This window comes from Mixophyes fleayi, chromosome 7 (assembly GCF_038048845.1).
Source record: "Mixophyes fleayi isolate aMixFle1 chromosome 7, aMixFle1.hap1, whole genome shotgun sequence".
Lineage (NCBI taxonomy): Eukaryota > Metazoa > Chordata > Amphibia > Anura > Limnodynastidae > Mixophyes > Mixophyes fleayi.
In genome coordinates, this window is record NC_134408.1 from 109,210,724 (window position 1) to 109,236,958 (window position 26,235).

Below are 26,235 nucleotides of genomic sequence, written 5' to 3' on the forward strand. Positions count from 1 at the left end.
ACTTCATCATATGAAATCTGTGTGTCCTGCAGCAGTTACAAACACCACAAGTCACTAAAACATATACTGATAAACAGATTAAATGTAACTATGAATTTAGGGGCCAAATAGATGCAATGAGGAGTCAATTGTATAATTTACCAATACAGATCTATCTATACATGAGATACAAACGAGGAGCAGCTTTGAATGGAAGAGAAACAAAGTGACTTGGTTTAAAAAGGACTGTCCATTCAAAGAAGTACAGCAGAGGGGTTTGTCGGCATAGACCGAATAAATTCACAAATAGCCTAAGATAATTACAGGCTGATTTGATGGCATGTCTTTTGTACACATCTGACGCTATAGAATTTACAGACAAAAGAGAAAAAACATCTCCAATCCATTATGACAGTTTTGCATCAGGCAGTAAAGACACTTCTATAAATGTAAATAAACCTTTTGATATATAATATAGTCTTAAGATACATGGACAGAGGCACATACGTCTTGTTATATAATTGCACTTAACACCGGATCATCCAAAGAAGCATGGGTTAAGGGTTAACTCTAGAAGTGAGAAGCGAGTTGCAGAGCGGCTGCACTGTGCTAAAGTTCGCAGTGTCTGATTGTTCATTTATATGGGCTGGTCTGCTGAGCAGAGTCAGGCGAGTAAACATAGAAAGACTGGATCCCTGCATATAGTCCAGGCCATGGGTTGTCACTTCAAGACAATTTAGTCTTGATCTCATTTTGCACAGCCAGCTTCTAAGATCACCAATTAATTTAATAAATACAAAATAATATGCTAATAGTTAAGTTATTTGTAGTACTGGGATTAGTTCTACAAAGTTACTATGTAGCCCCCTTTGCTTCTGGTCTTCAGTCTTCACAAACTGTTCTGCCAGTGCTTCTGCATCTGAACAGCAGATACATATGGAATTCATATGGAATTCATATGGAATATGGAATATTCATATGGAATATGAAGAATGGCCCACCAAAAAATCTTGCCATCGCCAGCTATTATTTACTCAAAAGAATATGTTATATGTAGCTTAAATATAATATTCTCTACATGCACAACAACAAACAATTTAATGCTGGCAAGTGTGGAATAATGTGATTGTGAATTAAGAATCTACAGTAAAAGTAGAAGACCAGAACCGTAGTGGAGAAGGACTTGCTGGTGATTATTACAGACATATGGAAAGGAAGGAAACAAGTAGTAGCAAGAGTAGAATTCAGGCCTGCGTAAGTAAAGAGGCATCAGTAGTAAGAATAAATAGGTCTTGACTACACTGTATAGTGCTTTACTCCCTTACTGTGTTGTGTACAATTTTGGATACCATGACCTTATAAAAATATTGATAAAACATTAGAACATTAGACTCATACGGCCTGAGAGCAGAGCAAAAAAAGGAGAAAGTTTGCTCCTGGACAAACCATGTTACAATGCAAGGGGTGCAAACTAGTTTATTATTTTGCACATAAATTAAATACTGGCTGTTTTTCAATGTAGCACACAAATACTTGATAGCTTTATTTGTACACTGAACTTTAAAGTTGATTGAGGACATGTCCTTCCCCAAATATAAGTCTGCCACCACATTTTAAATTTACCTCCCCCTACAATGCAACATGGTTTTGCCCAGGTGCAAAATTACTCCTTTTTTATGCTTTGCTCTCCTGCTCTCCTTACTGACTCAGGCCCATATTATCCAAATTCTGTCCCATCTAATGAAAGACTTTAAAGTGCATTATAATGGATGGTGCCCATTCTTTTTACTGTTTAATTAGTATATTCACAATATTCCTATTGCAAAGGTTTGTGCACCCAAGACCCTCACCACATGACATCTGAGGCACCATCTAAGTCATGGGTATAACTGCTGTGGTAGCAGATGCTACAGGGCCCTGCAACTGAGGGGGCCCACGGCTGCCTGTCCCCATATAACTTCTACCTGTGCTGCTCTGTGACCTTCTTCCAGCACCAGGGGAGGGCTGGCAAATTTTAGCCCCGGGGTGCATTTAGGAACAGCAGCCTATTAGGAACATTTTACAGGAAGAAAATGCAGGTGACCCAGAGAAAGGTAGTCCACAATGGAACCGGCCCGGGGGGGTATGTGCCCCATGCCCCCCAGCCCAGCCTATCCCTGGCCAGTATTACGGTCATCATGTTCGCAGCTATTAAGAAACTTAATGGACTCCCTGTTGTGTATCTGGCTCTGAGCATAAAGTGCAGGGCTTGGTGTGTGTGTGTGTGTGGGGGGGGGGGGGGGGGGGAGCGTTGGGGTTGTTCATTCCTAGAAACATTGTGGGTCCCATGAAAATTTTGCTATGGGGCCCACAAGTCTCTTGTTATACCCCGTGTTCGAGACACACAGATTGAATTCATACCCTTATCACTGCTAAGGTGCAGAGAAAAAAAACAATGAACATAGTGATAGCTTTAGGAAATAATACACCTAATACAATCAGGAGACAGAAGGGAGGATGTCTCTTTGTGACCCTCCAGCCTCCCTGCACCGGTATTTGCCTATTACTGCCTACCCCTAGTCTTTGCCCTGCTATGCTGCTTTTCCAGTTTCTTCACCTCTTTCACTGTGGAAGTATAGTATGTTAGGATTTTTTCTGCTGTCCCAATTAATGTCAAAGCTTCGCATGAAAAGGTTTTATAGACCGCACCTCTTATGTGACGCGATTTTAGCCTCCAGAACTAAGTAATAAATTGATGATAAATCAATTTCCAGCGCAGTGCAGCCTAATCTCTCTCTGTCTTTATGGAACGCAGAGATACCGGAATAAAGAACAATTTATTTTCCTCCTGTTCATCCTCTCTGGGTCGGACTGTAATGAATTCACCGTGCGGAAAAAGGGATAATCTCCTTTGTACTGTCACACTCACCTCCTCCGGTCAGAAAGCTATGAATGTGAAATAGGCAGGTTTGGGCTACCAATCTACTGTGCAAATGTGAAACTGGTCTGTGCAAAATGAAGTGAATTTAGCGAAGAGAGGTCTAGCTGACATCAGAAGAAAGATACACAGTGCACAGCGTGAACTGTTCCTTACAATTAACCTGAGTTTAACTTGTTCTACTGACTGCTGTAGGAAGGAATCTGTTTAGTAACAGTTGCACAACCAAGACTGCAAAACAACTCACATGCTCTGGTATATTAGGGTTATTTAGACCTAGTATCAACTGATGTTGTCAAACCACATGTCAAAAGCCACCTCAATGTCTTTAATTTGCGTTAAATAAATTGAATGAAGCAAGAATACAATCAGAAAGCTGCAAAGCAATGCAGTGGACTCAAACACAAATAAAGTATGCTAACAATTAATTCCATTGTCAAAACTGTTTACAGTCGTTGCATTACCTAAAAAAACACTAGTAAGGCATGTAATTTCATGTCAGTGGGTATGAGGCCTTAGTAAGGTTGACTATACACAAACATATTTCTTGTGGTACACCCAACTGTGCACTGCTTCATTTTTTATTATTATTATTATTATTATTGTTATTATCGCAGATTTGTAAGGTGCCCCATTGCTCCGCAGCTCCGTACAGTAGGGAAAACCAGACATTCATAAAACAGGGACATACAAGGCAGACAAAATAAATGGAGATATGAAAACAATGGGTATGGAGGATCCTGCTCATTAGAGAGCTTACAGTCTAATACCCCATTCATACTGCACCAAAAACCAGAGGCACGCTGAAAAACCCGGGTCTTGGTGCAGTATGAATAGTCCAACCACAAAATCCTGGGTCTAAAATCCCGGGACTTAGACCCGGGATTTTGCGAGGGGTAATTCCCGGGTTGGACCCCGCTCGCCTGCAGTATGAATGGTGCAACCCGTGTAATTCCCGGGTCTCACCATTCATACTGTAAAAAAAAAAAATGGGGAAGTAAAAAAAAAAGATTTTAATTAATAAAAAATACATAACAAATGTTTACTTAACTTATTTTCAGCCAGCGGTGTCTCCGGTGCGTTGCCGGCTGTCAGGGGGACCTCTGGGTACTAAAATGACGTCATTTCTAATGGACTAGAAATGTCGTCATTTTAGTACCCAGAGGTCCCCCTGACAGCCGGCAATGCACCGGAGACACCGCTGGCTGAAAATAAGTTAAGTAAACATTTGTTATGTATTTTTTTTTAATTAAAACATTTTTTTACACTTTTTTTTTCTAAAACCCGGGTCGGGCAGGTGCAGTATGAGCCTGGGATATTGCCGGGGCAGCAGTATGAAAGTGGTATAAGTGGAAGAGGGCACAGCTGAAACAAGAGGAGCAAAAATGGTTCAGTGTGGAGATTGGGACAGTTCTTAGGGTGCATTAGTGTGAATAGTATCATTGGGGATAAAAAAAAAGAGATGGGTTTCTAGAGAATGTCTAAAGACTTGAAGGCTGTGGGAAAGCCTGAATGAGCATGGTAGAGATTAACATAAGCGGGGAGCAGCACAGGAGAAGTCTTGTAGCTGCAAGTGAAAGGTGATTAACAAAGAAGAGACAAGGCGCAGGTCAGAGGTAGATATAAGAGGGCACGAGAGGGAGTATTTTGATATGAGATTTGAGATATATAGAGGGGTGGTGTTACTGAGGGCTTTGTAGGTAAGGGTGAGTAATTTGAATTGGATTCTGGAGGACACAGGGAGCCAGTGTAGGGATTTCAAAAATGGTGCAGCAGATGTGGAGCAGTGAGAGAGGAAGATCAGTCTTGCAGCAGCATTTAGGATGAATTGAAGTGTGGATATATGGGTGTCGGAAATGCCAGATAAGGAAAGGTTACAGTAGTCAAGATGGGAGATGATGAGAGAATGCATAAGAGTTTTGAAAAGGGCAGATTCTGTGATGTGTTTAAGGTGGAATCAACAGGACTGAGAGAGAGTCTGGATGTGAGGAATAAATCAGAGGGCAGAATCAAGTATGACACCAAGGGATTGGGCTTGGAAGACTGAGGAAATTGTGATGTTATTGACAGTGATGGAGATTTGAAGGGAGGTGGTGATTCTGGCAGGAGGGAAGATAATAAGCTCTGTTTGGACATGTTGAGGTTTAGGTAGCATTGGGACATCCATGAGGAGATAGCTGAAAGCAGTTGGTTACATGAAATAGTACAGAAGGGGAGAGGTCAGGGGAGGAGATATAGATTTGGGTGTCATCAGCATAGAGGCCGAATGAGTGAAAAAGTGTCCCAAGTCCTCCACAGTGCCATACAGTAGGGAAAACAGGTCATACATAAAACAGGGACATAAAAGGCAGATAAAATAAATGCAGACCTGAAAACAAAGGGTATGGAGGATCCTGCTCATTAAGAAACATTTAAGAAACATTACTTGAAGATTGCATTTTTAATGCTCAGTGGTATCCAACATTTCTTGTTACTCGTGGATCTTACCAGAATAGCTTTAATAGTCCAATTCATCCTCTTGATGATGCGACTGGAGAATCACGTTGAGACCACCTCTTCCATTTATACCTCCTCTCCAGGAAGGAAGGTGTAAACTCACTCCTTCACTTAAATATAGTGAAGTAAAGCATATCATTTAATTACTGTTTAAATATATGCACAGTGTTATTAAATAAAACACTGTATGTTCCTCATAAATAGTGATGGTAAAGATTTAATTACTTTATTCGCAATATTTTCTTCTGCAAGAAATGTGTTTTATTAAGTTACAGCCTAATGAACAATAAGCAAAGGAGTTTTGCCTGCACACACTGCAGCTGAGCACACATTCTTATTTTACTAAATTATATTTGCATAATGTTTGCGTATGAAGCACAAACATAAACACCTATTACATATTCCTCATCTATAGCCATACCATTTCCTGATGCCTTTAAATTAGAGAGAGCGCAAGTAAGACTATTTGACATGCATTATAGGCAAGCACAGATATCAGACTAAAATAGGAAGAGGAACTGCTGCACTCAGGCAGTGTGGATTTTAGGATTTTCCAGACCAATGAAACCTATAAAATGCGTGCTATATATACCATCAGTACGTTTTGTATAATATATATTCAGAGAGTATGAATGTTTTGGTGACAGGGCAAATCGGAATTCCTCCTGTCAAAAATCTTGCACTTTCCTTTGTAATTAAAAGCTATGTATTGCCGAGCTGTGTAATATACATTAAATATCTGGAGTGGTTTTACCTAACTAAATATGTTCACTGTATTTTCTTTCACTCCTCTGCAGCAGGTTATTATGTAGGAGGGAGGTGCTTCTCTAACAGCACAGACAACAACTGACTGACAGACAGTAGACTTTCTTAGCAGTGTAGTATGGTGGGTTCATACACAAGGACAGAGCCAGTGATGTCACATCAGCTCAAGTGACTGCAATCTCAGCTTTCTGACCTGTATGGGACCCCATGAGTACACTGTCCAAAAATGTGGGTACGGCTTTCATGTGGGTGCGGCTTTCGCAGTCTGTAAAAGAGTAAGAAGGTAATAATTTGCTTTTTAGCAGAACTATACTGCAATGCCAGTTTAACATTGAACAATGTATTTTGGTTCATCATCAGCAGCTATTTATATAGTGCCACTAATTCCGCAGAACTGTACAGAGAACTCACTCACATCAGTCCCTGCCCCATTGGAGCTTACAGTCTAAATTCCCTAACACACACACACACACAGAGACGAGGGTCAATTTAATAGCAGCCAATAAACCAGTATGCTTTTGAAGAGTGGGAGGAAGCCTACGGAGAACATATAAACTCCACACATTTAAGGTCATGGTCTTGAATCAAACTCATGACCCCAGTGCTGTGAGGCAGAAGTGCTAACCACTAAGCCACCGTGCCACTCATTCTGTATCATTTACAGGTGAGACAAACACAGCATACATGTCTCGTCTGCTGTGAATTCAGGTAGTAGTGAATGTGTGGCCCTCTCCTAATAAAAAGACATGGCATTCCTGACACAGCTACCTATTATCTTGTTCTCAATACGAATGAAACTTTTTACATTTGTACACAAGGCGGTAGGCTGCTGAATAAGCTTTGAGACAGACCATGAAATAGCAGGCATCAAGCTTCCAGTTTGCAGTACAAAATTAGATGCATGTCTCACTGCGTGTATTAGCCTCCCTTGCTCATACTATGCTAATTTAGGCAGCAATCAAAACAGTTTGTGCAAGAGGCATAATATATGTCAGCCTCCTGTTACAGGACACACACTTCATAAACTTCTGTAATAGAAACAAAATGCAACTTTAACTCCTGCAGTGTTTGTGAACGTGAATGTTAATCATTTATCCTGTCATGTTTTTCATAATAAACAAGCAGTTTTAATTGGCAAGTTTGCATAATAGTCACTGACATTGCTCTTTTTAGAAAAATACTAATACTATAACTAAATAATTGGAATTAAAATGTTCCATTTGAATAACAGTTCTTGCAGTCCAGCATACAGACCTAGGGCTAGATTTACTAAACTGCGGGTTTGAAAAAGTGGAGATGTTGCCTATAGCAACCAATCAGATTCTACCTTTCATTTATTTAGTACCTTCTACAAAATGATAGCTAGAATCTGATTGGTTGCTATAGGCAACATCCCCACTTTTTCAAACCCGCAGTTTAGTAAATCTAGCCCCTAAACTTTATAGTGACAGCTAGGTCTCCCCGGTAAGCCGTTTCATGGATGCTTGTTGCAAAATCATGATATTACATGTGCGCTTAGCATAGCTTTCTGTTGCAGATTTTGGTGGCTCTGTTTTATTGTTATGGATTGTTATTGTTATATACTGAATGAAGGGTGTGATCCTGAAGTGGAAGTAGGCTGGACACTGATGTTTTTACACTTTCTGCCATGCCCATTTTCAGGAGTATGTAGTTGTATCAAGAGAAGGGTGGTTCCAAAGACCTGGAAGCTGGCATGCTTCTGCAAATATGCGCAGATAAAGTAGCATTGATGCTCCATTTTCTGATGTTCAGAAATGAACCTAAGGGACTGGGTGGTGTTTTTGCAAAATATTTTTTACCGAGAAGAAACATTAGATAACACACATACAATAACTTTACATAATAAACATTTATCTGTAACAGAACAGGCATTCTCCAAGATTTAAAATAAACATATTGGGATCAATTCAATTTGACCGGGTTATTCTAGGAATAACGCAGCCTGCGCACTATTACTGTTACTACGGTGAAAGTGCGCAGTATTACCGTTAGTACAGTAATTTTAACACTGATTTTTGCTCGCAGTTCTCTTGGCCGCGAACAAAAATCCAGATTAAAATGACCAAGGTAATAGTACTAGCGCCGCGTTAATCCTAGACTAACGTGGCCGAATTGAATCGGCCATTGAAGGAGTTCAGGGTCGCACAGGATTGTATGTTGTCAGACAGGTTCAACCTTTAATTGAAGAACACAGAAGGATTAAGTGGACCAATCAGCATACTGCCTACGTGGACGCACGTGAATTTAAATGGCATTTCACAACTTCAAGTAAGGAGAAAAATTAAATATGCAAAAAAGAGGTAAGAGGGGGAAAAAACTAGAGAAAATGACAACAAGATGATTCAAGCACAGAATTTAGAAGCTGAAAGAATTAATAAGACCACGAGTTGGAGGAAAGGAAAGGAAACAGAAAGCTGTATAACCTCTTTATTATATTTGTGCTGTAATCTAAACAAAAAAGGGTATTAAGTATATACTTGAGTTTCAAGGGCATATTACTTGTTAATGATTTGTTAATTAACTAGCATAACCTTAGATGGAAAGTTAATCTGCTTGATATTAGTTACTGATAGAATGCCAAAGAAAATAATACAGTCTAAAATGAAGAGTTCAACTATTTTATATTATGAACTGCGCTTTATGCATAGATCGTTAAGAAAAAAATTAAGCCCCCCCCCCCCCAATATTCAGTGCTGTGAGGTTTGGCATTTTTTAGGATTCGGGAGGGTTGCCTTCTCTTCCAGGAGTCCGGGAGAACTCCCCGAAATTCGGGAACCTCCCGGAAATTCCGGGAGAGTAGGCAAGTATGATATATTCACAATTGACCATATGAAGGAACATGTGGAAACCAAATTAAAGACAGTGGTCCTGATGCTCAGTTAGATGTATGCTGATTGCATAGTGTAAGTTCTGAGAATTTGCAGTGCACATGCCCTCAAAGAGAGCATGCCCATATGCGCACATACAGAATGGTGCACATCAGACACTTGCGCCCCCTTACGACTTGGGAGGCGGAACATAGGAGGGAAGGGAAGGTCTAATACATGCAAATACACACTGATGATGTGGATGATGATGATGATGGTTACCAGCAGTAGTTAGTGGCTTCTGACGGGCTAATTTTTTTTGTTTCTTTCATTCGTATGTCAGGAGGAATATTACATCTGCTGTATTATATAAAGACTAAGAGCGAATGTGTTTTTTGTTACCAAAACAACTGTGAACATGCTTATGACCTGGTTGTGTGTATGCTTATGCGGGTGTATCTATATGTCTAACATAAATCTGGCATATATGCTCAAGGTGCAGGAGGCCATATGATAAGATGCCTCTGACTCAGCATATAGGCGTAAATCATACTTGCCCAATCTCCCGGAATGTCTGGGAGACTCATGAATTTTGGTTATCTCTCCCGCGCAACTGCGAGAGCAGGCCACTCTCCTGCATTCTGTCCACTTCCCAGTATAGTGGGCTGTACTGGCTCCTCCAAGACGTGATTTGATGTGAATCGCATAATTTTGGCCCCGCCACCCACGACAAAATGACGCTTTTTTTGTCACTGCGTCACAGGTGCAGGGCAGGCCAAAAGGACGTGAATTGCCGTGTTCTGTCCTGACTCTTCACTTCCCCTCTGGCAAGAGTCAAAAGTTGGCAAGTATGGTGTAGATACGCTAATTGTACAGGTGACTGTTTACAGAGTTAGTTAATATGCATCCTCAGCATTAGGTCCCGTGTTGTTACTTAAAAACCTGAGTGACTGCTAGGTGTTTTCACTTTGCTGTCAGCCTTTGTTGACAGGATAAAGAAGAAATGTATTTAATATTTCTCCTCACTTCCTTATTACAATGTCACTAGTACCCAATGGCAAAATGGCTGCCTCTTTATTACATTACAGCAAAATGTGAAAATAACTAACAGGGACATTTTGGTGCTGCGCAGGTGTATGTCATGTTGCACAGTCTAGGTAGCTATTCAAGGACTACAATCCCCAGCTAGAAATGTTTACTGAACTAATGTATATCACTGATTTGCATTTTCAAATAAAAAAAATGATTAACTCCTAGAACTCAGTGAAGAACGCTAGTGATAATTGCAATGTACAAAATAACAGGAACTATACTGCACAGATAGCAATACTGAATACCAGGGACATTGCAGGGGACAGATCTTTAAAACCTGGGACTATCCCAGGAAATTAGGGATAGCTGGCAGCTATGCAATTGTCTAAATATGTTCCCAATGCAAATACATACAGGTCAGGCGAGCAGCATGCTTTGCATAATGAAAATTAACCCTTTCAGTATCAAACACAGAATCATATTTCTCAGCGATCCAGCAGCATTTCAGTAAATAGTCTGCGCTACCAACTTGCTGGAAAAGTGTCAGCAGAGAGGTCACTTACAACTGAATGGTACACTGCGTAGTTCAGTTTATTTAGTACCATTGAACACTCCATATACACATAGATTCTGGCCCCCAATGCAATATAGCATTGCTAGGTATCTGAGCTTACCCTGTGAATTGAGTGCAAAAGTGAAAAAAACAGATCCAAGCAATGCCCATTATATATTTTGGAATTTCCCCGCTATCTGTTTTACAAAAAGGAGTTTATTAACTGGAAAGTAAGGTGACACTGGGGTCTATTTTATTAAGATGCAATCAGCCATAAAAGCAGAGCTATCGCGATTTTCTCCAGGAAAATAGTCATCACATAATTTATGAAGGGTTCAATGCAGGAGAAGCCATAGATTTCTCCTGCCATAACCCACTTACCGTTTCTTAACACTGACCAGAAATATTAATATGGGATTTGCAAAGTTATCCAATTTATTAAGCTTTGAAACGCTTTGCTTTTCGCAGCAAGGTAATGCCATCTCAGGATAGCGTTATCAGTCATTTTCAATGGGATCTAGTTGAAACCTCTCCGGCTTTGCTGGATGCCTCACCTGTGGAAGTGCTATGCGCATATGCACAGCAGTAGTAAAAACAGTTTGTGGAAGAGGGCGGACTTAGCTGGGGCTCCCAGAGTAGCCCTGGCATGTTAAATTACAGCGATGCATATTGATTGACACCACCTGCCTCAAAGAGAAAAATCATGTACACCTTCTCAAAAGCCTCTTGTTACTCTCAGGACAAACTTATGTGTTATTAAAACTTCAACACAGATGAGCCCTGTTGTGATTTACGTTGCCCATTCTCTGGTAACGGTTTCAGAAACTGTTATATTAATAAGCCATTCAAAAACAATATAGGGTGGATTTCCCAATTACTTCACAATGTGCAGGATTCTATATCTTGTTGAACTCAGCAAGTTTAAATGAGGGAGGAGCGGAATGTTAAATACAGGGGAAGGCTGGCAAAATTTTGCCTGGGGGGCAAGGCTGGATTCATCAGCAGCCTATTAAGAGCGTATTAAATGGAAAAAAATGAAGGTGGCCCAGTGACCCACCCCAAGGTAGCCCACTGTTGGGCAGATGCTCCCCTGCCCCCCAGCCCAGCCTGCCCCTGGTTGAATACGAATGTATGTCATATAATTACAAGATAATGGATGAGTCCGCAGATATGTCATCAAGGAGGAGTATCTCTTGAGGGCACTGGAGGGCTAGAGCAAAGATACGCAATGATGATGATGACTGTCAGCCACACGAACTAGCTGCAACTGAAGGAAATGACTGCATACTAACTCCTCCAGCCTGGCAGCAATATTATATCAAGTTGCGGCCATCTGTTTGCATTACTTAATTCACATTTCTGCTGCTGCTGGAAAGAAAATTCTATTTTGATTCTTAAATAGGTAAACAGCAGATGTGGAGACATTTGTATTTAATTACATTTTATATTGAAAATCTGACTTTCGCATTTATTAATAACTGTCCAGACACTACTATCTCTCTTGTGTATATGATAGTACACTAAATTATTTTATATTGTGTACAAACAGGGCAATGCCACTTTAACATTTACTACTAACACAGTCAAGCTGCATATCTACTCTATTGGGGGTGTAAGTATACACACTTGTACGCCTGACATCTGGCGCAAATGCTATTCAACATATACATGTAAGTACACTTTTTCCTGCATGCATCTTTTCCTATGTACATTCCGTGCACAAATGTATCCAACTCTAAGTCAGACCTTTAGTTAGTAACTAAAACATTTTTATCATTATTCCCTTAACGATGGAGTAACATTGTAACTTGACCAGACGACTTTTTGCATTTTTCACTGGCTAAACAACTTACTTTTTTATTTGTTAGGATATTACATTCAATGCTATATATTGTGTTTTTCTCATGACAAATAGGGATTTATTTTGGTAGTATTTTAAATGGTCTTTTAATTGTTTATGGTTATAGTGGCTAAATTAGATGAAAATAGTAACAAATAAATATACAAGTTTTTCAAAAGCAATTAATACACCCCCCCAATAATATTTCGGTTTGTTTTATTCAGGAGACGTTGTAAGAGTACAATCAAATGGCTGATCAAGTGGTCGAGAAACGTCCCTAACTCTTTCTTGTTGCCAAATACCAACCGTGGGCAAAGATACATTAGTGTTGTGTGTTAGTATATAGTATGATTATATACCAGCCAACAGTGCCCATATGATTATACACCAGCCAGCAGTGCCATATGATTATATACCAGCCAGCAGTGCCATATGATTATATACCAGCCAGCAGAGTGATTGTACATTTATATAGAAACACAGCAATTTATCCATGTGATTATATATTAGTCTATTAGAGCACCTGCACTATTATATACAATCCTAGCATAGTATTATTACATAACCTGCCAGTCTCCTAGGGTGTCCATACCATTATATTACAGACCAGCAGATTGCCCATATGACTATACCTATCCAACAAAGTCTCAACGCACTGGAGCTGGGCCGCATAGGATAAGAGGTAACGTGTAGTGCTGCTGAACAGAACCAGCAACACAGTTCTAACTCCCATGCTGGTTGGCCTGGTCTTGCTAACGCCAATGTTTCCGTCACCTGTCAGCCGGTGTGGTAGTGACAATCTCACCACTGGCTCATTCAATGTGGGAGGAAACGGGGATGCTTTCAAATTAATAAATAAAGCAGACTTGGATTCAGTGTTGACAGAGGATTTTGGCCAAATCGGAACACATGGAAAAATGGCTAGAATCAACCAGAACACCAAACCGAAACCAGAATTTGGGACATCCCTACTGGAGACCATTGACAACACTGATTGACTGAGGAAGAATAGAGCAGTACTTTGGCAAAAGACTGAAGAATGGTTTCACCAGAACAATACATTCCCCTGCTTTGGTGGTGAATAACATGAAACATTTTCATCAGATTCCTTTGCTGTTGATATTGTGAAACAGAACTGTATAGTGCTGATTTTACTAAGTTTTGTTTATGACCAAGCGCATGCAAACATCTGCACTCACATAATAAACAATATGTTTTTAGATACATCTTCAAACTCTCCGGAAAAAAACAAAAACTCATTCATGAGCTGCTGTGCATTTAATGAAGGAGGTATTTAGTGCTCTGAAGGGACACTAAGCACAAGAACACACCTGCATATTCTTTTCACATTACTGTTTCAATGAACAACCTAAAGACAACTTGAAATCCTTTGAGGCATTTTATCCAATAGCTGTGCAATATCCCACATCCACCGCAGATGCAAAAACACAGAATAAAAATAAGTTCCCTTTTCATCTATGAAGGGTGTAAGCAACAAAGCATCACACCTAAGGGTATTACAGATTCTCCTGAAGAGATGTTTGGCCTTGGAAGACAGTGATCCTATTCTGGATCAATGCTTTTTATGCTCAGTCTGAAATAAGTCTAAGGGACAGGTATTAACCCAGTCAACCATGCAAGAAGGCTGAAAACTACAGAGAAAAAGATCAGGTTGGAATATATTGTCTACGGCAGAAGGTGAGAAATTAGTTGGTTTAATAATACGGGAAGAAATGGTTATCCCACACACAAGATCTATCACTGGGCACATGTATAAAAAATAAAGCCAAAAATAAACAACATACAATACTACAGCAGATAGGGAAAATCAGTATTATTTCTAGGTAATACATATCAAATATTTTAAACCACTATATAATATCATAATTCTTTTGACTTTATATTTTTCCTTTATTGCCAATATAAACAATAAGTAGTCTAAATGTTTTGAAAATATTATAAAAAATAATAAAATTTCAAATCACATCAGAATTAAAAATAACTAGATATAGCTGTAACAGGACTAAAATCCACTTGTAACGTATGTCACAAGAATGAAAAAGTAAAATAAAAAGTATACTAGGAATCAATACTAATTGTTAAATGAAACTTCTGTTAGATGTTTTGCTACACATTTTCAAATCAAATAAAATGTGTTCCAGTATATAAAAGCACTGGAGCTGCAAGAAAACCAAAATAAATGAAAGATTAGTAATACATACATAAAGAAAATAAACGAAATACGTATGTAATAACATATACATAAAGTAAAAAAGAAAATCTGAAAAAAAACCCATCAAAAAGTTATCTAATTTCAGACCCAATTAAATCAAATGGGATAGGAGAGACCAAAAAAAGACAGAAATCAGCTATAATTGTTAATTTATGTAGAAGAGGTGATGGCTAAAAAATATGATATTTAATATACATTTAAAGGTGTATTCCACTTTATTTAAGAAATTTCCAATTTTCAATATTAGTACTGATTGAAAGCCTTATATCTGCTGCATCAGAGAGCCCCGAGCAGAGCCAAAGCTGATCTGCAAAGTTCTTAGCTATAGGTGGGTGCTGGGAGGGGATTTAGTTAAGTTCTTAAATTGGAAAACCCCTTTAACTATTTACCTCTATAAAGTAGCAATGCATTTCAGACGTATGCTGTGAGCGTGATTTAAGGATGGCATAGCTAATATCTCTGCTTTATAATTGTACACCTATGTTTTCCAATTTCAGAGAAGTTTCAAAGATGATGCCCTGGTGATATTCTATTGGATCCAGTGATAGACAACCTTCATGCTCACCCGCTCCAAAATTCCACCACATGCCACTCAGATCTGAAACTTTTAACAAAATGCCCCCACATACCTACATATATTCTGAAACTCCCCCACATGCCACTCATATCCTCCCACATGCCCCTCACATCTCCCCTCAGAACTCCTCCACACAGTTACCTGTACACCCGGGGCCCGCAGAGGACGGAGGGGAAGGGTGTAGCCCAGAATGCACTGCACTAACTCCTCCTCCTCCTCTGACTAGCAGTGCTGCGTGACTTCTCTGCAGTGTGCAGAAGAGGTCACCTGATGAGGGAGCCAGCTGCTGCTCCCACTCACTCTTACTCTCCGCTTGCAGATAATGGGGGAGATTCAATTGCTGGTGATGTGGCGCACGGACATCGCTCCGCGCACACTGCCGACAATTACAAAAGGAATTGAGGTGCGAGGAAAAATGGGCAAAGATTCCAGCATGTCCCCACGGACGTTCCGGACACGCCTCATGGCAAATTGAATTTCCTCCAATAAGTGAGATCCGGGGCAGCAGTCTGGGGGACACAGGTGAAGGCATATTGTCAGTCAGTCACAAGTGTGTAAGCTTATGCCCCACGATAGCGTAGATAAAATGTAGACATGTAGCTTAACAGCATGAGAAGCAAAACCTAAAGTCATTACCCTATTTGTAAACAATATAATAATGTAATAACATTATACACAAGAGAATAGTGTCATAACAATGTTATTAATAAATGTGAAAGTCACATATTCAATATAAATTGTGATCAAACAAGCAGCGGGACGGGGGGGCAAGACCATGTCTCAATTTGGGCATGACAATGGCTCGATAGGGGCAGGGAGAGGGCTGCCTAGCTATGTCAAGCACTAGGCTGCCCATTAACTAATATTAATATCCATTTATTTGTTTTTGGAATATTTTGTAATATTGATTAAAATGGATGTTAAGCTAAGGTGTATATTGTTTCCCGCTGAAATCGGGACTGTTGGGAGACATATATAATATAGCTGCAAAGCTGATTAACTACTATATCAGCTGCCAATATTGCTGCCACGATGGGGGGATAATACGCAATCATCCAATCAGAAGCATCTAGAATGTGCTGGTGATAATCATCATAATCATTGTGTATCGTTGTACCAGCCCTCCAGCACCTGCAAAAGTTACTTGTACTAAAAGGTGCATGTAAGATGCGTCCACACCTATTGTGTCACAATCACGTGAAACACCCTTAATTGCACATATATAATTGCCAGGTGTCCCTAATCTCTTGGGACAATTCCAGATTTTAAATGTTTGTCCATTGAAATGTTCCTAGAAATATACCTACTTTTAGTATTGTACACCATATAATTACTCATTTTCAGTATATAAAATGTAATCCTTACCATTGTTTTTTATGAAATTTACTTAATTTATTTAAAAATGTTCTAAATATGTATGTATGGGTCCAAAAAGACTGCCGATCCAGATGAACACATAGGGGCTCATGTAGAGTTGGACGCAAAATGCAACATGCTGCGTCTAATATGAATTTCAATTATGTGCATGCACACAAAGCAGTAGTTACGGCTATGGCCATATTTAGACTGAGTTGCATCTTGTGCTTATGGCTGCATGTGGCCCCTTACGATTGAAGAGGTGGAACAGAGGAAGAAGGGGGTGTGTGAAGACATGTTGGAATGTTGGAGTAGATGCAACTTTTGTAGACTGAGGCTCAAATGCGCAACCACTGATGTGCAATCTGATGATGATGACAATCAGTTAGATGTGTCCTACTCAGCATAAGTGTTTAAGACGTGTCTTTTTTCAGATGCACTGTATGTCCACGTTTTACACGGATATTGTGTCCAACTCAACACGAGCCTTATAATTTGGAAATCAGACGTCTTAATGGGTGGATGGGAAATGCAGCTGAAGGATGACTGTGCATGTGTGCCTGGTCGCTAGGTGGTAAACTCTAAACCGATCTAAAGCAGCAGTAACAACATTACACTGGAAAAACTGGGGAGCTCACCGGCCAAACAGAGCTAACCTTTTTCCGATAGCGCCCCTTTGATGCACCGACATGTGGAATATACAGTCACACCACAGATACTTTTCAGACTTTCAGAATTAGGAAATCGGAAACTATGGAGTGCACCTGTCAAAATATGATCTACATCTGTCAAATGCTGAAGTTACTGTGTCAGGTCATGTAAGAGTCACGTTACAGTGACTGGCAGGAGGAAATGGCCTTTTTCAGGGGTTAGGGGTATGACAAAGCCCAAGCCACACCAAATGAATCAGCACTCTGCTTCCATGTGGTTATTTTTAATTTTAATATAAATTTAATGCTATCCTTATTGAGAAGAATGGCGTATATTTAAATTCTAAAAATCAGAATTAATTTAAGAGTTTATCAGTTAGGAAGTTAGCTGACGTTAACTAAATGTAATGAGATATACAATTTTAATTCTGAATTAATTTAGATTTACAATTTGTAATGATATAAGAATTATCTATTATTTATTGGCTAATGCTTTCTGAAAATTCTCTTGTTTTCCCTGTTAATCTTATAATGAACAACAAACTTTTACTCATATGCAATGCTCTCTAATCCTCTGCACCTCTATATATTTCTCCAAGGCTTTCTCACTGAAGATTCACCACACAAGTTCAATCACCTCCCTAAAGTTTTAGCTAAGGATTCACCTCCTAGAACACATTCAGCACTAAACCTGTAGCCCTGAATGATCATCTGTGTGCTTAGAATTCTCCCTAGTGTGTCTGTTTTTTTCCATTACACTTACGTTGTAAGGTCTTTGGGACATGGAATTTCCATTTCCTCTTGTTATTGTGTATTATTGTGTTATGCATTACCCCTATATTCTACTTCTGCCTTCTCTGCAGCTTGTACTTTTCCAAAGCTCAACCTACACTGGTGACACTATATTAATAAAATATGTATACATATACATATACATATACATACACTGGTTAGCCACAACATTAAAACCACCTGACTAATATTGTGTAGGTCCCTCTTGTGCTGCCAAAACAGCTCTGACCCGTCAAAGCAGGGACTACACAAGACCTCTGAAGGTGTCCTGTGGTATCGGGCACCAATACGTTAGCAGCAGATTATTTAATTCCTAGAAGTTGTGAGGTGGCTCCCTCCATGGCTCTGACTAGTTTTTCCAGCACACCCTACAGATGCTCAATCGGATTGAGATCTGGGGAATTTGGAGACCAAGTCAACACCTTCATCTCTTTGTTATATTCCTCACACCATTCCTGGACAATTTTTGCAGTGTGACAGGGCGCATTATCCGGCTGAAGTGGACACTGACATCAGGGAATACCATTGTAATGCAGGGGTGTATGTAGTAACGTGTCAAAGTAACATTCACATGAATGTCAGGACCCAAGGTTTCCCTGCAAAACATTGCCTTGAGCATCGCACTGCCTCCACCTACTTTTCCCATAGTGCATTCTGGTGCCATCTCTTCCCCAGGTAAACGTCGCATATACCCAAAACGTGATTCAACAGACCAGGCCACATTCTTACATTGTTCGATGGACCAGTTCTGGCGCTCACGTGCCCATTGTAAGCACTGTCGTCAGCGGACAGGGGTCAGCATGGGCACTGAACATTCTGCGCTGCCATATATGCAGCAAACTGTGATGCGCTGTTTGTTCTGACACCTTTGTATCATAGCCAGAATTAACTTGTTCAGCAATTTGTGCTACAGTAGCTCTTCCATGGGATTGGACCAGACGGGCTAGCCTTCACTCCCGATGCGCATCAATAAGCCTTGGGCGCCCATGACCCTGTTGCCGGTTTGCTAGTTGTCCTTCCTCGGGCCCTTGTCAAAAGTCGCTCAGACCCTTACACTTGCCCATTTTTCCTTCTTACAACACATCAACTTCAAGAACTGACTGTTCACTTGCTGTCTAATATATCCCACCCCTTAACAGGTACAATTGTAACGAGTTAGTCAATGTTATTCACTTCACTTGTCAGTGGTTTTAATGTTGTGGCTGAATGGTGTAAATATAAACAAACAATTATTAAAATATTCTCTTTAGGCAAGGTCTGCCTATAGGCTTCTGAAATATGTCCCTGTATGCAGTGTCACTGGCCTTCTCGGTGCCTTATTCAAGAGAAATACATCAAAAGGCCAGACCAAAGCTTGTAATCATACATAGCACTGTCTGGCTTGCTCAGAGGCATTCTGAGCTGTGTACCTCAATGACACCAGCAAGTTATTTTCTAGCACAACAATCTATACATAAAGACACATACATATAGATTATTCAAATATATAATATAACTTGTATAACTCCACAGTGCCATTTTAGCAGGACAGAAAATTGCACCTTGTATTTTTTATAATTATCTTTAAAATGTTTTTTTATTTTATTATTATTATTATTATTATTATTATCATTTATTTGTTAGGCGCCACAAGGTATCCGCAGCGAAGAAACACAGTACTAACAGTAGACTATACAGGGTGAAACCATACAGAACAATGAACAAAAAGTACCAATACTTCAGAGACTCCGGCTAGTCATGTGCAGTAAAGACGAAGCGGAAGAACAGGTATGGAAACAGGAGGGGAAGGGGCCCTGCTCATACGAGCTTACATCCTAAGGGAGGGTAAACAGACCAAGCACAAGAGGAGCCAGTTGAGGCAAGAGGAGAGAAGGGAGGACGAGCAAAGGGAGGAGTTGGGGGTTAAGTAGATGGTTGGTAGGCTTTGAGGAAGAGGTGAGTTTCGAGTGCACGTTTGAAGGAGCACAGAGTAGGAGAGAGACGGATGGAGCGAGGGAGGTCATTCCAGAGAAGGGGGGCTGCACGGGAAAAGTCTTGGATTCTGGAGTGGGAAGAGGTGATAAGGGTGGAGGAGAGGCGGCGGTCGTTGGTCGTTTTAGAGTATATAAAACATAGAAAATATTTATTATTAATGTTCACAACAATCCAGCGACAATAGATTTGCCAACAAACAGTATAAATGAAAACAGAACTATCTACTAATTTAAATTTGTAAACCAAGAAAGACAAATCTCCTTTTCTCAACGGAAGTAGACATAAAAACCAAAAGAGTAATCTTAGCGACATTAATTACACTAGCGAAAAAAAATCATATATTTGTTTTTCTGCCAAATTTGCTGGTAGGACGCAGTAATGCACAATTGCAAACAACTGCAAAGTCTGTTCCAATTGTACTCCCAACATTTCTCAGTTTGGAATTTTAGTGTGTGCCTTTCCTTATTATTTCCCTAATAAATAGGGGTAGGCTCTACCCACTTTCTTAATAAAATTGACATAAAAAATATGTCACTTCCCCCCTGAACAATGAGTGTATCTATTAATGCAAGAAGCAGATTGTCTTCCCTCGTTCCTTAATTTGTTTCATCTAAAAGCAATTCACTCAACATCTTGTCGCCCTCTGGCAGCGTGGTTTGCTTATCTGCACTTAATTTCTCATTTGGACCAAAACAAACTCTTTATAGCAGACTGCTAACTGAAACGGAGGGGGCAGCTTTTGTTACAGGGTAATACCAATACAAACAAATTACAGTGACTTCCATTCTCCATAGTGAATAAAGGATTGAATCCAAAATACACAAGTGGGATGACTATTGCAATAGTTTTATTTAAAAAAAGATTTCAAAATATTCCGAACCCCCCACCCAAAAAACAAAATAATTATTACTTACTACACAATATTTTCTTTCAAACTCTTATAACAACTTGCTTCATAACTTGATATTTGTAAATAAGTAATACTAAAAGAACATTCCATAATGACTACTACAGAAAACAGGATGATAGCACTGTGCAAAAAAGGTTCACAGATTGTCTTACATTACACAGATTTTATAAAGTCTCCCTTCATGAGATTTTTGTATTAAAAACACAACAAACCTCAGGTGAAAAAAATAGAATGGTTTTCTATTCCAAACCATCCCCCCTCCTAAATATTTTGGGGATGTTTATACTCTATGTAATTGCATTTGTTTCCAGAAAAAAAAGACATTTCTGAAGCAGCCTCCGAAGTATGAAGGATCGTGCGTTCACTGTTGCTGCACAATAACAGACACAAAAGCCTGTCTTGTGCGATGACAAAAGTGTATTATTTGCTGGTTGTGTTATCTGTCACAGGCCAATAATGAAACAACGTCAAATCTGAGAGTATTTTTAGCAGTACATTTTCCAGTTTTCTTTAGTGGGTGTTTGTAAGAGAAACGCAAAAACAAGACACAATTATCATGAAACGTGTTACAGAATAATAATACAGATAAGACTGACATGCATATGTTTTATATACAGTTCTTTGCTATAAAGCAACATTATATAAAATGCATACATTTATGTCAATTAAGTATATAAAAGAAAAGGTGTAATTTGCAAAACCTTATGTACAACTGCAACTGTAATCTGTTACCTATATTGTGTGGAGTTTAAATGTTCTCCCCATGTGTGGATTTCCTCTGGGTGCTCCGGTTTCCTCCCCCAGTCAAGTTGGTTCATGACGAAATTGTGTATGTAACTGCATATTTACATGTGTGCTCTTAAAGCAATAAATGTATATTAAATATAGGTACTAGTTGAGGATATACAGTATATATATTCTAGGTTTTAAAATAAAAATACTATGCTGTTTATGCCACAACAGCTGAAAGTGAGAATATGGGAAGGCATTGTGAAGGTGTATATATTAGACATTACTGTAATGACTATACTTACAGTATGCATCTACGGCATACCTGTGGTACACAGTACAGACAGGAAGATGAATGACAGAGATAAATAGACAGACCATCTATAAGAAAAGCCCTTTTGCAAAAAATGTAATATATGTATATATATATAAAACTTTTGTTCTCTGCAAATACAAAATAATTAAGTGCTTTTACTATAAATGTTGGAAAATAAATTATTTGGAAGATTTAAGAGAACAAACACATGTCCACAGGATGCTCCTCATATATATTCCTCTCAGCCACACAGAGATGTCAGGATTCAACTGTCAGAGATTCAACAAGAATATATTTTGCTTTGTAGCTTAATTACTTACAATATAACCTCTTCCTTCCTGAATACTATTCAGCAAAGGTTTGGTCATTGATAGAGTTACAGAAGGGGAATCTGGATAAAACATCAAACCCATCTAATGCCAGCTGTGCCAAGATTTACTCATGTACAATATTTGTAAAACAAAGTATAGTGTTTATTAGTAACTGTACATATTGTATAACATATTTATCTACCAGCCTGAAAGAATGATTGACTTCTATTAATGTCAAACTTTCACTTATTCTTTAAATTATTACATTTGGTTTGGCATTCATTAACAATGAATCGACTTTGTCAACCGCACAGAAAATGTGCTCACAAAATGAAATTATGCTATAAATCTGCATTGATAAGTTTACATTGGAATGTCAGTTGTTGAATATATATATTTATATATATATATATATATATATATATATATATATATATATATATATATATATATATACATATGTGTGTGTGTGTGTGTGTGTGTGTATATATATATATAGATATATATATATATATATATATATATATATATATATATATATATATATATATATTGGGTATGCAAGAGGGCAGCTGGGAAATTTCATGCTACACCATAGCCTTAACAAGACAAAAAAAGGCTTACAAAGAAAAGGACTCTAGAGATTACAAATGAAGAAGCTATGAGGTCATGTGTCAAGAGGCAGCATACTGAGCCACAACACAATTATAGACCTCCGAGGTCATAAATTTCAGCCACAGAGAAGAAGCAGCATGTAAAATACTAAATCTATTGTGTTACGGTGTCCAGCTCTCTGGGAATAAAAGTGTTAAATGAGTACTTTTAGAAAGAAAAACAATCTACATAACTGCTTGCATTGCAGGATTGACCAGCCAAATGCACTTTTCATAAGGAGTCAAGTGTTTAACTTGTTAATGTCCAGGCTGTATGCGCTAGAGGATGCATTGCTGGTCACCAACAAATATTAACTTTAGGTTTCTAGATCACCATAGGGTTTACAATTACACAATCAAGAAATGAAACAGAACTTCCCGAATCTATTTAAAACTGAGCACTTGGGGAAAAGCCCCAGGTAGCATACTTAAGTAGTGATTTGTGGACAGAGGGCCCAGGCATGTGTAATACTGTGTGTACACATTACACATCTCATTAAAGGGAAATTCAGTAGTAAGAGTTATCAGGCCAGCCTCTGTGCAAATAAGCAGAGGAGGTAGAAGGGAAGGAGGCCAATGGCAGGTGGATTTGGTTTCCTGGCACAAGAAGCATAACTTGGCTGGAGGGTAATGTAAGGAGCAGGGCTACAAATACACCTGCACTTTATTGATCTCTGACGTGTTATATAAAATACATTGTTCAAGTCCAGTCACATAACAATGCATGTAAACCATGTACAGTGACATCTAGCATTACTTGCACACAATTCATTGCAGTGATAATTTACTGTACATCTCATCAGCATTATAGATTTAATAATAAAAAAGAATGCACATATATACATCTAGGTTAGGCTTTCACTCTAACTGCAAATACAGTTCAGTAATTGCATTATTTAAGACAAACTACACTGTGCTAACTGTGTAAATTATACAGCACTTTATAAGTCAAGTATAGGGAACGGGAATGAAGAAACATGTTAAAACATCATGAATTATAAGTGACTATTAAGTTGCTAAAACAAATATCTTGATCTACAAAGTATATAATATATATATATATATACAAGCACATATAAATGAATGTATATATATATATATATATATATATATATATATATATATACTTATTTATACACAAGCAAAGCAAAATGCTGATATGATGCACAAGCATATCTATTATATACACAGTTCTAGTTTTAAAAAACAAATTACAAGTACAGGAATGTTTGCATTTAAGCGAGTGACACTACACAACTGAACAAATATTATGAATTGTATTTTTTTTTCTGCCACCATAAAACTACAGCAGAGATGCACATCAGGAAGAAGGAGATCTACCCCGCTGCACCTGCTGTCTGCAAAATCACACACATACAAGTGAGAAGTCTTGTGAGCCAGTCAAACAGGCATGACCAGAAGTGAGGAGAATGATATGCACACACACACAGAGACAAGGAAGAGGAATGAATAGCACAGTCCGTAACACAGTAAAACCTGTCATCACCCTGTGATAACCAAGGCTTAGCTACCCACCTGTACATTAATAGGGGATGTACTCACACTCCAGAACAAGGGTACACTACTGGCTACTATTAACTATTTTTCTTCCAAAAATATAAAACGGATATGCCCTAAAACCTTATCAGATCGCTACACTCTGTTGTGTTCTAATACAACTGGATTAGGATAACAAAAATGCAGCGTGTTCGCTGTAAGATTTCTATAAAAAGCTGTGGTGGTAAATCTATCGCTCACACGGGGAATGCTGTTTGTTTTCTTTTATGACAGGTGTTTGTAAAATATGGATTCCACAACATAGACGACACAGTTTTATGGTCAGTTGTATTAATGTGTAAAAGGTGAATGCCGTCTAGTATGAGCGATAAATGATGAATACAATATTGGATACATATGTATTTGGAGTGATGCCGTGGACCATGCAGTTCCTGCCGGGTGATAAATGAGTTCTCCAGGCATGCAACCACTACCTGTCGCGTTAAAAGTAAATGGGAGCTAGGTGATTGGGAACAGCTCTGCCTGTGTGTGGACATTGGCAAGGCTGGGCATGGGTGGCATGACAGTACATACGGCGATGTGGGTGCCAGGGTAAGTTGTGACACTGCTTTATCAATGCTAAAAATAGTTTATGTGTATGATCATGCCTATGGTATATAAATAATAATAAATAATATATAAAGCAGTGTATTAAAAAAGGGTTACGGTGAGGAGTTTAGAGAAGTGGACAAATGTATAGAGACTTCTCCGTTAACCCCCTCAATAACCAGCAATAAGAGCTTGTTCTGCTGCCCCTTTCGGTGGCTGAGGAGTGAGAGGAAAACAGAAAACAACGAAATAAATACATGGAGGGAGAAGTCCAATAGACATGTGCTTAACATAGTGCGGATATGTGAGAGGGGAGAATAGTGACCAGGGCTCTGCCTCTCTGGAGAACGCTTGTTTAGGGACCTGTCAGGGGAGGTCAGTGGGCATGTAGATGAAGGTCTTGTAAGGTTGGCAATAGTATGTTGGTGACTCTGAATTTCAATTTGGAAGATACTTAACATTATTGTTATTTTTAGTAGGAATTGTTCACTTTCCCAGAGGTTAAATACACACTGTACTTGCAGATATATGCCACTTACCTGACTGGCCGCAAGCTACTTGAAGTGTGCCCAGTGCCCACAACAGGCTCAGCCAACCAAAGTAGAGATGTCTCCTAGTTCCACACATCCTTATGATGTAGGTCATCTCAAATCCTCTCCAAAATTACATGTCCCAGGGGTATATCCTTTTCTCCCAAATCTGAGTATGTCTCAGAATCAGACAGGGGACTCCTGACTTCCCCTTCAGAAAAAAAGTTAATCTCCAGCCAGCTGTGTATCCTCCTTGCACTGTATTCTTCCTCCTCTTATCCTCCTTCACTTTGTGGTAAGTCCTGGCGCTCTCTCTGCCTTGTATGTGCCTGTGTATTGCACAGTGCAGGCTGCCTGGTTCCATACAATCATATGGGAAACTGTCGGGCAGCGGAGAGCTGCCACACAGACCCCTCCCACCTCGGACAATGAACCCGCCCACTCATAGTGGAGTTTAGCAGCTGATTGGCTAAGGCGCCCCCACTGAACTTGAAATCCACATGCAGGTTGCACCTGTCACTCCTGCGTGTTCCAGTCAGGACAGCACATGCCAGGGGGAGGGGGGTAGCAGTTGGACATGGCAGTGGGTAGCACGGAGGGCACAACTGGATCAACTTGCACTTGTCCACGAGTCATGTTAGGAAGGTCACTGTTGTTGTTTAATCACGTTGTCACATAACGCAGCGAT

General features: G+C 39.3%; 1 protein-coding gene across 3 annotated transcripts in view; it reads right to left on the bottom strand.

Annotated features, from left to right (window-relative positions):
• ERBB4 (erb-b2 receptor tyrosine kinase 4) overlaps positions 1-25,955 on the bottom strand; it is a 634,946-nt gene extending 608,991 nt beyond the window's left edge. For all 3 annotated transcript variants that reach the window (XM_075180320.1, XM_075180321.1, XM_075180319.1), the window contains exon 1: positions 25,557-25,955. In XM_075180320.1, the coding sequence (XP_075036421.1) occupies positions 25,557-25,662 (106 nt within the window). In that variant the 5' untranslated portion in view covers positions 25,663-25,955. The remainder of the gene's footprint in view (positions 1-25,556) is intronic.
• Between the last annotated feature and the right edge of the window lie 280 nt (positions 25,956-26,235).